At 35.7% G+C, this 14215-nt stretch overlaps 1 protein-coding gene across 1 annotated transcript; it reads right to left on the bottom strand.

The window, feature by feature from the left end:
* Positions 1 to 2841: 2841 nt before the first annotated feature.
* On the bottom strand, positions 2842 to 11415 carry Rpt2 (26S proteasome regulatory subunit Rpt2). Its single transcript, XM_067085645.1, has 10 exons — positions 11278 to 11415; positions 10907 to 10987; positions 8055 to 8208; positions 7695 to 7819; positions 7095 to 7280; positions 5103 to 5202; positions 4491 to 4705; positions 3876 to 4073; positions 3387 to 3596; positions 2842 to 3170 (listed from the first exon to the last, which is right to left on the bottom strand). The coding sequence occupies exons 1-10, from the start codon at positions 11410 to 11412 to the stop codon at positions 3036 to 3038; spliced, it is 1539 nt and encodes a 512-aa protein (XP_066941746.1). The 5' UTR covers positions 11413 to 11415; the 3' UTR covers positions 2842 to 3035.
* Between the last annotated feature and the right edge of the window lie 2800 nt (positions 11416 to 14215).

Here is a 14215-nt window from a genome sequence, read left to right as displayed (position 1 = left end):
ACAAATAACCTTACTCTTGTGTGCAGTTTCTGTTTATTTGATTTTCAAATCTTATTCAGACTGCCCATCTTTTTTATTTGCTTTTCTTCAGTGTTTCACTAAGCGTCCAGTGAACGAAACCTGTGTTCGTTATGCCTTTCCCCACCTAATGTTATTTTATTAAGCAAGTCTTGATCGTAAACCTTGGGGAAATTTGTATAATCTAAGTTTGTCAACTTTCTACCGGTATTCCAGTCTAACCATTCTTTAACATTTCCAACAACTTTTTTCTAATATAAGAGGTCGTGTGAAGAAAAAAACAGCCAAGATTACAATATTTTCTAGTGGCTCTCTTTCTTCAATCTTCAGCTGAAAACCTTTATGGACAGTCTCATCAGACTATAAACCCAAGAGGGCTCCTAAGGGAAATCGGCCTACAGAGAGCGATAGTCGTTTGAAATTCACTTGGCAAAGCTCTGTCAACATTAACTTTGTAGGGCGTCATTTTAGATTTTTGATGGGGTGGGTTGGGGGCAAGGCGGTTTGGCGAGCGAAGCGAGCCTAATCACTGTTTTTTTTTTTTAATTTTGAGCTATTTTATGTGCTTTTTGAAGCACATAAAATAGACAGATAGATAGAAAGATATAACTTAATGTGATGACACATTTGAATTTCGGTAGGAATAATGGAAAGCCGGCTGCTGTTACTTCTTGGGGCTTGGTGGGGTGATGGGGGGAAAGTTGAGGCTTTGGGGGGGCAACTTGAGTCTTGGGGCATTTGCTGCCCCCTTAAATGACGCCCCTGAACTTTGCATCTGATTCATTTACAGACAATTTAAAGTACAGGTAGCACATACTTCACGGGATTGCCATAGTGGCGCAAAATCTTCCAAAATATTGGTCTGTGGAAATGCTCTCAAATACCTTCTCGTTATCAACAAAAGCTATCTGAAAGGTATTTCTTAATGACATAAACTGCGGCACAAATATTTGATCTGAGCATCTTTTTTTAAAACTGTGCTCATCTCTAAGCATTTTATAAATTTTATTTCTTCACCTTGTTGAGAATAAGCATACTGAACCTTTCATGACAACAGAGGCAAGTGCAAGGCCTCTATGATTGCTACCTCAGTCAAGTGACCTTCTTTGCCAACTTTGCGATAACTTTTAATTCCAAATCATCAGGGTTTGCTTCCTCATTCATATTCAACAAAATGAAAGTATATGAGGTATTTTATTTTCAGCTAAAATGACCTCTCCAGTTATTCCATCATAATCCGATGCTTCCCGTCTATTATTTTTCAAATTAATGGTTCAACTTCAAAAACCGGTAATTCATTCATAAGCACATTTAGGCCTTCTTCAGCTTCTAGTTTGATTTGATGCAATTTACGCCGTCAAGCCAAGCACTGGGGCACTTTCGGCCATTCAGAGCCTGACAACATGGAGTTGAAGTAGTTAACAGCAGGATAAAGATATCCAGAAAATAAAGATTAAGAACAAGGATCTAATTGTGAAACTGGGGAAAAACCACACTTGCATTAAGAAGTAGTTAAAAGATTGAAGAAAGCAAGAATGGCGGTAAAGTAAAAGGCTAAAAAGTAGTTGCAGTTTGCAGCCAAAGAGAAGCTACAAATACCCTTTAATAATACCTACAGTCCACCACGTGACGTGCATTAGCAGTACTGACCACCTATGGCATCGATCAAATTATCCCCTTCATATCTTTTATTGATGTACTCACAAAAATATGCCTTGCATTGTTACTAATGACCCATTCTTCCTTAGGCAGGTATTTTCCTCAATTTCCTTTTCACCCTTAGATAGTTCGGTAACAATTCTTGGCTTCGGTAACACCTATGTTACTCTCTAAGTAAATGGCTTTGTCAGTAGAGTATCACCCATTAATTTTTGCAGAAATTCTGTCTTGTCTCTTCTTGCTCTTTGTTTAACCTCATCTGGAATTGAATACTGTATTTAAAATGGCCTACTTTGCATTCTTAATCTCCTCCCTGAAATTTTTCCACAAGCACTTTTTGCTTGTAACTATTTCTTGTTGAATTGAATTGAATATAGAGTTTAGGCCAAAGGCAAAGCACTGGGACCTATATATTATTTAGTGCTGGAAAGGAAATTGAGAGTAAATGGGTCTGAAAGGTGCAACAGGAGGAAAACCTCGCAGTTGCACTATGTAATATTTGTTAAGAGAGGGTGGGTAGCGAAGATGGAACAAAGATAATATGAATGGAGGCAGAGCACAAGGAATGAAAGAGGTTGCAGCTAGGGGCCAGAGGGGTGCTTCAAAGAACCTTTAATAATGCCTACAGTACACTGCACGAGGTACACTGACGGCACTAAACCCCAACAGGGAACTATTTGTGTATTCCGCATTTCATCTAATATCCAAGGTTTTCATCTTGTTAACCACTTGGTTTCTAGATCTGCAAATCTATTTTGACACCCAACTGCAAAACCCTTCGATGTTCATTGTCAAAAACCTTTACTGTAATAAACACGGATAGACTTGTCAACTTTTTGTTCCGTGTTTCCAACCTTCCCACTACTAGTCAGCCAAAAGAGAACAGAGAATTGTAACTTGGTCATCTATTTAAATATGTAATATTCTATTGAATTACTTAAGGAAAGTCATACATAAATGAATCCTCATAATTCATTGTTTCAAATACTGTACTGCATTTGTTTCTCTAAATACTCACAGACAATTCATCATGAAAAGCCTGGGCAAATTGAACTCTACAGCATAGTGATTACAATCATTCTGCTGCAGAATGACTTCTTTTAAAAGGATATATAATTTTAGCAATCAAATGATCTACATTAATGATAATGAAAGAACATCAAATTTACCATTTTTCTCTTTATTATACAAGAGAAATATCCTACAGTATGAATGTTTCCTGTACTAAGGGAATCCCTATTCTTTATAAATTAAAAAATTAATGACAAAGGTCCAGTTTAGTGAGAAATGTATAACAGTTAATAATGCTAATACACAAACAAATATATCTCCCAAAGCTTAATATAAAAAAAAATTAATTAAAGGTATAAGCCTTCTGGAGACCCCTCTTTCTTTCTATATAATACATTTTCTTTGGACTTCTTAAAATCTTCATTTGTTACTTTCATGCGGCGTTCACGTAGTGCCATCAAACCCGCTTCTGTGCATATCGCCTGAAATGAGAACAAATAGTATTCATCTGTTAGGTATGTCATCAGAGACTAAGTTCAAATTGTACTTAAAGCCAGTCAGCAGCAAAATGAAAGCCATATTTTCATTTAAATATTGAGATGATGTATATAAATTTGATTCTCTCATACCTGATATGCTATCTTTTTGAAACCTATGACTAAAGTATAGCTACTTTAATGAAACCGTAAACAAGTTACCTTGATATCAGCACCTGACAAGTCGTCCTTGGACATTATAAGCTCATCCAAGTTTACATCATCGGCCAGTGTCATACGGGAGGTGTGAATTTGGAATATACGACGCTTAGTCTTCTCATCAGGGAGAGGGAATTCAATCTTACGATCAATTCTACCTGGACGAATGAGGGCTGGATCTAAAGTTTCAATTCGATTCGTTGCCATAACGACCTGGTAAAAAAGAAATTACTGTATCAGAAAGAATGGTCTATTTTGAGGTGAGAAGTGTTCCTGTGACCACATTCATTTTTCTTTGGTTTTTCATCTAATCTCAAATAAGAAGGTTTCAGAACCTACAACTGGGTTACTTCACCTGATAATGACAGTAACACTTACAACAGTTTAAATACAACCCTGAATGCTGTCATAGCTGGTACATATGACTTATACTTATATATTTTACTTTGATTAAAATTAAAACCAAAAAAGTATTCCTTTTCCTTCTCTCACCTTCACGTCTCCTCTGGAATCAAATCCGTCAAGCTGGTTCAAAAGTTCTAACATGGTACGCTGAATCTCCCTCTCACCACCTGAATTTGAGTCGTATCGTTTAGTTCCTACAGCGTCAATCTCATCTATAAATACAATACTAGGTGCATGTTCTTCTGCAACTCTGAATAGCTCACGAACCAATTTTGGTCCATCACCCTGTTGGCATAAAAAATAATACAGGATACTCACAATGTATTAGGTGTACACCATAACTGCAAAAGATATTCTAAGTAAATGTGATTAAATATATGAACTAAAATATACTTATACAGCATACACTGTCTTTCTATAGTACTTATAGTTATTAGACTGTTGAGCATCATAATGAAACCAAAAACTGCCAACCATCTTTGCTTGCCATATTTAACAGTGCTACATTATATATGCTTTAATACTTCTCATCCTTTCACAGTCTTTATTCTGAAAATGTTCTTTGCAACACTAAACAAAGTTGATGAAAGAATATTGGAAAGTTTGGAAATATAAATTATTCTTATGACTGCCAAAATGTCATCAATACTCTAAAAAAATTATTACAGTAGTAGTGCAAATATTTCTAACAAACCAACTCACCAAATATTTCTGAATCAACTCAGACCCTACAACTCGAAGGAAGGTGGCACTAGTTTGGTTAGCTACTGCCTTGGCAAGCAATGTCTTTCCAGTGCCTGGCTGGCCATAAAGGATGACACCCTTGGGTGGTTTGATGCCCATCTCCTCATAGTACTCTGGATGAGTCAAAGGAAGTTCTACGCTCTCTTTGATTTCCTGAATTTGGGTATCCAGACCTGTAAAATCAAGTAAATGAATACAACATTTAGGAACTGGCATGATCAAAATAAAAAATGTTAAAAATTTAAGTAACACATTTATGAAATACCAAATTCTAAAGTAATTTGCATTTTCCCTAACATACGAACCTACGCTTTCATATGGAGTGCTAGCACTCTGCATTCTGTAAACCCATTTCAGGCCTTAACTCATTTAACGTAACAAAAATGAAAAAAGATTTTCCTAGAAAGGTTTTGTTTGTTTACAGCTACCTATTCAAAAGAGCAATTTGGACAGTATCTTTCATTTCTATTATTACAACTTTCACCCTGTGAAATAACAAACTTGCATTTTTATCACATCAAATAAAGGTTATTATAAACAGCACAGATCCTGCGTCACTTCAAGACATACCTCCAATATCTGCATAGGTCTCCTGTGGTGCCTTTTCTAACTTCATGACAGTCACCATTGGATCCGTGTCGTCACTCAATACTCCTACTACAGCATGAACCTGGGTAATGGTAAGAGTTTTAGTAATAAAAGCATTTTACTGAGGATTCTTTTCTCTGAAGGAAAAATAGTCTAATGATAAGTGTCCAATATTCATTTCATCCAAGGAAGGTACAGATATACTGGAACATAAAAGTATACAATTTACAAGAGAACTGGAATTTAATTTATGGACATTGTTTTGCTGAAATTCATCAGTATGATCTCAGTGAATTTCTATCCCAACAAATGTGCTGCCTCAGGCATAACCCCAAGCCTGAGAAAGGCTTCTTGTAACCTCATTCTAGAGAGAAGGATTTAGGTTCCCTTGTAGGAGAAGCAAACTAGAATGTAACAAAACTCATAGGATGACTAACATGGTTCATCAGTTCCTGGTGCCATGTCCTTTGTATGTTGGCTACCATTGTCCCAGCTTTTACTCTAGCTCTCTTCATTAAAATTGTAAATAGCTAATAGTGTTGCATGGTCCCAAACCCAAATCTTTATGCATTTGGTGTTTCCCTGACCTTGACTGCTCTCCATCTGGAGTGTGAAAGACGCCTGTGTTCCAATGTACTGTAATGTATTTCAAGAAATGTTATTACAGATTCTTACTTCTTTTGCTCATATACTTTATACTTTTCCTAACATTTCCTCTACATAACAATGTTCAAGTGATGTGCAATGTGGCATACTAGCACAGCTGTACCAACCTTATATTTGTAAAATTATTCAACTGGCTGTACATGTTATCAAAACAGTTTTGAAAAGCTTTTATAACCATTAATATTCATTATGATTCAGGATTTGCAATACTGCATTACTTTAAATACTGTACAGTATTTCTATGGTGGATGCAATATTCACCATAATGACAGTCAAGCTAAAGTCCACTGCACTCACATCAGACAATCTGATACATTTGAAATAAGCCCCACTTTTTGAATGCCAGCTGAATGTTAAACACATATCTGTACAAATGACACCAAACTTCAACTAATGCTCAACTGGCCACTGTGAATGGTAACAATTAGCATGACATCACATTTTTAGTTGCTTTTGAGCAGGCTTCTAATTTGCCCCTTCCTGACAAAGCATGGCCATGTATTTCCAGGAGTAAACAACAAATATACCATTCACCCAGCTACCTTTTCTATAACCCAGCTGTGGTGTGTGAGCCTGTGCCAAATTTTATAGCAACATTTACTGTAACCTCCCAAGTTAATGGCTTCATTAAGGCATCTATTGTCCACAAACTCAAGGTAAATGATCTGTCTCTGTTAAACAGACCACTCTAAAGCATATTACAGTAAGCCGTGAAAAAACATTTACAAGCTCCATCAGTAACATAAACTTCAACACCACCACCATGACAAGAAAATGCTAGTTTCCTTTAATCTCTTCCATCAACTTTTAGAAGAGCTTACACGGCCACATTTAGATCATTACAGTACATATATGAAATGTCGCTATTAACTATACTGTCAAGTAAATGCTTTCAAGAGGAAACATCTGGAAAATTCTTAAAATATTAAAAGATTTCAGCATTTATTACTGGCAGTCCTCTCATTCCCATAAGTGATGGACTACTGGCCACTTACTAAGTACTGTTTATGAGGTTGGGTTACATATCCTAACAGTTTTTAGCAATTTGACTAAGAAGCTTCTAGCTTCGTTACATTATCAATATCAGCTGGGCACAAATATCCTGTACATACAGATGACAGGAAATGGCTGAAGCACAAAATGAATTTATCAAATTAAAAAATTATGCTAATGATATTAAATTACTGACATTTTATCTGTGTGTGCAGCACTTGACCAAATGCAGCTACAGCACCAGGCAGCATAAAATGACATCTCAAACACAAAGACAATTATTGGAAACAATTATTACAAAACAAATGATCTTACCTTATGATTTAGTAATACCGAGCAACCTGGCTCCAACTGATCCTTGTCAACAAAGGAAAGAATAGAAACATAATGTTCTGACCCAACACTGGTAGAGACAATGGCATGGTTATCATCAATGATCTCCTCTAAGGTACCCACACTCATTGGGGTTCCTCTCAAGTCATCAACTTTACTTCTTTCCTCCTATAAAAAATAAAGAGGGATAAAACAACATTTATAACCAAAATACAGATACCTCAAACATATAGCCAGAAACTGGCCTTTTCCCCAATACCACATAAATTTTGCCAATTTGTCATTCACAGTAAGAAATTCCAACTCACTGATAAAATAAACCATAATGTTAATGAAGTTAAGTATCAAGTTACTTGACAAATGGTAAGCATTTAAAATATGTATCATTATAATACAGAAATTGTAACCTACTGTAAAATACAGTAAAACCCCAGTAATACAAAACAGATGATAGAAGAGAGCGCTACCTTCTTGATGTTTGTATTTGGAAAACTAATAAAACAACCTTGTAATTGAAATGATATAACTGTATACTGTATTGCATTAATGGTTAAGGCAGTTCATCATCAATATGTTTCATACCTCTTGCTTTTCTTCTTGTGGCCGGAGTGTCTCTTGGTTGCGAATGAACTCTTCCTCCATGAGGAGGTAATCCTTGATACGCTCAAGTTTCAGCATCTTCAAACGACATCTTGTGTGAGGTGTGACTGAAAGAATATTTAACAAGTTAGGAAAAAAACCAAGGGTGCTTACAAGTTCTGCATTCCATATCACAAGGAAGGCCAAACATACTATGAAATAAACTCACTAATTAATCAGTAATTTAAGCAGACCTAGTGAGACTCAATTGGCCAGTGAAAAGGTTGTACTCAAATTGAAGAGCAAAAACAGAAACAAATGTGCATTATTACTTTCACACTTACAGCCCTAATTAAATCATACCTAAAGGTAATTTGTTAGCAGCATCTGGTCCCTTCATCCTCCTCTTCTTCTTTCCAACCCGAGTGGGTACAGGAGGTTCATATTTTTTCTTCTTGTCCTTTTTGTCATCACTTCCCTGACCTCCCCCACCCGATCCACTACTCTGACTCTGACCCTGTAATGTAAAATGAAAAAAATGTCAAAACAAATCCAAATATGACATTAGTTTGATATAAATGAACAGAAAAACAAATGAATGCACACAACCACTTCACAATATCTCTGCCTACAACACTTGTGGTATTTTGATCTTTTGCAATTTAACAACTGTACTTCCATGCCTCAAGACTCCAATAATCTTATTTGTATAAAAAATACATTATCCTCAGGCTGGCATTTGAAGTGCACTTGGGGGGATGGTTTAACTCTGTCACCTATGTAAGCAGGGGCTGTTCAATGCACTATCATTAAACCAGTCCCAGAGTCATTAAAGTTGGTACTTATTCTCTATGTTACTTTCACAATAAAACTTTTTGTGGGCTTTTAGTAAATATCTAGCATATGTTATCCTTCACATACACTAGATATTTGCTATAATACAGCCCACAAAAATATTTATAGTGAAAGTAACATGGAGAAAGAAACCCCTAAGAACATTCTTAGCTTGCCTTATTTTAGTGGCTTTAAAACCATAAAACCAATGTTAAAATCTTTTAATGTCAGCCTGGTTTTTTCATATAATAAAACATAAAATTAATGTTAAATAACACACTAAAATTAATGTTAATAAAAAATAGCCCTAAGGAAAGCAACAACATAATATATAAAATCCCATGTTTGGACTGCCCTTCTTTTTATATTAGCCAATCCAGTAAGGATTTAGAAGTACAAATTAAACAGCATAAGTATTCTGTCAAAACTGAGTAAATATCCAATGCAATATTCATTCATTTATGTGAAAACTCTCACAAGATAAATTGGACTGAAAGTTCAGTGATTGCTAGATCGAAAGATTTCTTCATGAAATCTTTTAGAATCTGCTACTATTATACAGCTTACTTCCAGTTGTTATTTTAACCTTAGCCCTGGCATGTATTATCTGGACCCTGTGTTAGTAAAATGTTCAAGAATGACCTTAAAGATAAAATCACTGACTTAATTACTAATTAGTTCCCTTATATATATTTTCTATGTATTTGTATATTTAATAAATTTTTTGTCAAAATATTCACTTTCCAAAAATTGTTATTGTTTAACATAAGGAGAATTAATGAGTTGTACTTTTATAACATATGTAATCAGCTTATTCTTTTTCCATTTTTGGTCAGTATCTTTCCCTGGTATAATTGGTTGGTGGTCTATCTTTCCCTGTATAATCTTAACTGACTTGTCCCTGCTTCTGAGCTGTTGGGCCTAATCTTTGTAAAACCTCTAAATATCTACCCATGTTTTGATAGGTCTACTAATTCTTTCAACTGTGTTTAATTCCAGGTATATTTTCCTTTATACTCCCCCATCTGCCATGTATACGGGCTTTCTTTGGAAACTTATTTTTTATATTTCTATCAGTCTGCTAAGTAAAGGACAGTAAGTTGGAAGGCCTAGCACCACTCCATCGTTTCACTTTCCTTCGTGGTATTACCTTTATTTATATATTCATCACATTCCATATTTTTGTGATTCAGTCCTACATACATACTGTATATACACCTCAACTTAGCAGACATGTATTTACCAGTTACCCTATTATGATTGCTTTCCCTTGTGCAACCCTTTTAGGTATGATACATTTTCTGATATATCTCTTATAATGAGTGTTAAATGTAAAGTACAGGTTGGTTTAGATTAGGAACTATGTGGAATTACTGTCAGTTATAAGATATCCGGAAAATATTCAAGTGTAGGCTATAATATAGGATCTTTGTTACTCAGCCTAACAGAGTTTGTCACTTATCAGAAAGGCCAGACGCTAAGTACCGCAAAGTGCGAGACATATTTTGAGCATGATAACCTCTCGCCAAATGGGCTGCAAGGAGCGTGTCTCTCTGAAGGTGAATGGGGAATTCTTTGATCACCTGATCAGCTAGTGGTTCTGACTGAAGAGAGACCACATCAATCAGAAAAGATGGCTCAATGTGATTGATATGTGGCTGCTAAAGACCTAATGTATGTTTGTTTAGGATGCATCCCTGTATTTTACTCTATGACTTCCAATGCTATAAGTTAGGTTAGGTGAGGGGGGAAAAGGAGCCCTGTCAGCCAGGTAAGGACCCTGCATCCCAGATTAGATTAGAGTGGAGAAGCTTACGATCAGAAGCATCTATGTAGCCTAGACCTAACTGTTGTAGCTGTTAATTCCTGCATTACAAATTTTTTATGATTGTTACGCTACTAGGCCTACGGGAATGAATGAAATTTATTTTTTCACATTACCATGTTGTAAATTATGCATTTCCTATCTTTCTGACTGGGAAAAATTGCACTGTTTCTAGATTTAAGGAGGGAGGAAAATTAAAAAAAAAAACGATGGACTGCACCAACAATACCCTAGGCTAGGCTACCCTAATGATTACAAATATACATACAACATAGCCCAAGATAACCAGTTGCAAAAAATTTAGGGTTCACGTAGGCCTATTTGTAGAAAAACAAAAGAATCACATTACTAATATTTACGGCCTACTGCCTACCCAATATAAATTAGGGCTTCGGCGAGGCCTAAGCTACTCAGTCCCTATATAGGTATACTGGTTCACTCCACGTCAGTGCCATAGAATTTACATGAAAAGAAACTTCCCCGCCTGACAAATCCAAGCCGTAAACTTTAATAATAAATTTACTTTAAACAAAATCGAAGAAAAGATAATACTCACCATACTGACTGACGTCCAGTCACTTTTGTTTCTAATGGTAATGTGAAGACAGCAGATACTCTTCAGCGAGTTGTCTGCTTTCTGAGCTCACCAAATGTTGTCCATACAGGGAAAAGAACATTTAGAACTATGGGTGAAACTTAAATCTATTTACGAATTCTTATCTTAGTTTCAATTATTTATGTAATCTAAAAATAAATTACTTTTTGTTACTCTAAGTAACTAAACATTAACATACAGAGTAGACGCAAATGACGTGAGTATCAGGTATTCAGAGGCAGATTTGATATTGATGTCGCTTCAGAACAATATATTTATTTCACTTTATGGTAATCAAAAATAAGATTTATTCTAATTATTGTTATTTATACCTTATGTAGTTTCACCTGGGCAAATTTTCTCTTTTGCCCTAACAGTGTATACAGTGCAAATGATGGCTGATGTTGTTTGCTGGCTTTTTCTTTGTTGACAGTCGGTGGGACCATCGACTTCATACGGTGAACCATTTCACTTCGCCGAATCACAGCTTACAAAGTTATGCACTCATGTTGACAGAGTTCAACTTTAGATTTTGAACATTTTTAGACTAGTTTAGAACTACTGTCATTTCAGTGGGTTTCGGTGATGTTTAAAACGCTTGTGTTAGCGAGGGGAATGTGACCTGGTCTGACTTTTCATTTTACTTTGTAAACAGCATTTTTAAAAATCAAATCTTGCATGTTTTTTTAGAAGTTAATATTCTATTCTACTGTTGTATAGTCAAACTCAGTTGTTTTCTGAATATTAAGTTTTTTAATGTTAAGATGTAATTGTGTCATTAATGCTTGGTGTTATCTTTTTGGTTATTTTACTGAAGTTTAGATATATTCATTCTAAAAACTTTGAATCAAATATATATGTATAAATATATATGCATAAAGTATATATACACAAACATTATATATATATATATATATATATATATATATATTATATATATATATATATATATATATATATATATATATATATATATATATATATATATATATATATATATATATATATATATATATATATATATCATCATCATTCTTTCTACAAGCCGAATCCATAACAAATAACGATTCCCTCCCATCATCAACTCTATCCTTTAACTGCAACACTTCGTAAGTGTTTCAGCCGTTTTTCATGCATTTGAAATCTACATTCTCCCTTCACTTCACAAGGCAAGTTAGCTGTGATCCCCTCGCATGTGCAGTATCTTCCTGGCTGCTATGGGAGCATGCACTGAGCTTCCTCCTTTCAGTCCCTGCACACACCCCACCTCCTCTTGCTTCACCTGTTTTATGACACCATTCATTATAAATACTCTAAATACTTTCAAATCAGTCATTTAAATAGCACAAAACACACACACACACACACACACACACACACACACACACACACACATATATATAGCAGAGAGGAGTATATATATATATATATATATATATATATATATATGTATGTGTGTGTAAATGGGGTCTCCTCACCCTTTACTGTTCATGATATTGCCTTACCATGTAGAGGCCCACAGCTTCGATATCTTTGAGAACCGAAAAATTTAAGTACATTTCTGATTCAACAGTTAAAAAGATGAAAGTGCCAGTTACTTGCGTGATTTTGTTTGGAGCTATATTGAAACATTGAAAATGCCCGTAAAATAAACAAAGAAATATGAAGACTCCATTATATTCCTACCAATAGACATCGGCCGTTGTGCATTTGGCAAAATATAGTCTTATTTTAATTTCTTTGTTTCTTTTATGAGACTTTTTAAAGAAAAATATCAAACTGTTAGATTACAAAAAGCAATTCAGTAGGTAAATCTGTTATTTCGCCATTATTCTGTCTTACTTTATTCTGTAACATGCATTTTCCAGCCCCTTCACGTACATTACACAATTATTCTTGCCACTGGGAGTTTTCCCGGAATGCTAATGGCGTTATGGACTAGTTCATTGGGAATGTGTTCACACTATGAGTGATGATAATAATAATAAAAATATCTATAAAACCTTCTAACGAGGTACCCATACCAAGGTCTCTTTATAATATATTACCCACTGATGCAAACATGGCAAGATCGCAGCCTAGGTCCCGGAGTCAACTTCCTTTGAGTTGATGAAGGGAATACAGGAGGTGATAGAGGTTGATTACACACACTTTAATTCCAGGTACGGTTAAATAGGTGTTCGCCATATTGAGTCTGGGTAATATATTGCAATTCTAAAAACTCTAATAAAATTCCTTCGACTCTCCGGCCGGCTAATGAAGAGTTAGAGGAATTTATTTCTGGTGATAGAAATTCATTTCTCGCTATAATGTGGTTCCGGATTCCACAATAAGTTGTAGGTCCGTTGCTAAGTAACCAATGGTTCTTAGCCACGTTAAATAAATCTAATCTTCAGGCCCCTTCCTAGGAGAGAGTTAATCAGCTCAGTGGCTCCAAAACTAAGGTATACTACAACAATAAAGCGTGGTTGATGATACTGAACAGAAGTGGCAGAAACTAGTGAAAGAGTTTCAGATTGTTTGCAAAAGAAGTTGGAAATAGCTTTGAACAAAAGTCGGTTGATTGCGTGATTTGTTTTCCATATATTTTCAAACCGTGGTGCATTTGTTAGTGGCTGGACTCGATCGCGATTCCTACTATAACTGTAACCATTCTTTCCTGTCAACAATCATTCTCGGGTTCCTACCAGAATACCGAGTCACTCCAATTATGTGGCATATTGTTAAGTAACCCACAGCGAGCAAGAGAGAGAGAAAGAGTAAGTATGCACTTCGAGAGAGCACTGAATCATTAACCTTTACCAGGTGGTCCCCGTAGGGGAGTGTTAGTGCCGTCAGTGCACCTTACATGGTGCACTGTAGGCATTACCGAAGGTTTTTTGAGTGTCTCATCGGCCCCTAGCTGCAGCCTCTTTCATTCCTTTCACTGTACCTCCGTTCATATTCTCTTTCTTCCATCTGACTTTCCACCCTCTCTAACATTCGTTTCATAGTGCAACGGCGAGGTGTTCCTCCTGTCACACCTTTCAGACCTTCTTACTGTCAATTTCCTTTTCAGCGATAAATGACCTCATTGGTCTCAGTGCTTGGCCTTTGGCCTAAATTCTATATTACTTCCTTTATCAGGTGGTGAGGAGCCTACCACTCTCATGCTGGTTTTCGAATCGGATACCTGCAAGGCAAGTCCACGCTTCGCATATTTTTTACTAAATACAGCTGATTCAATTTTTTAAGATTTTATTTTTATTTTCTAGAGGAGGGAAGTCTGCT

This window comes from Macrobrachium rosenbergii, chromosome 42, assembly GCF_040412425.1.
Source record: "Macrobrachium rosenbergii isolate ZJJX-2024 chromosome 42, ASM4041242v1, whole genome shotgun sequence".
Lineage (NCBI taxonomy): Eukaryota > Metazoa > Arthropoda > Malacostraca > Decapoda > Palaemonidae > Macrobrachium > Macrobrachium rosenbergii.
This window is presented reverse-complemented; position numbering and strand designations above follow the sequence as displayed.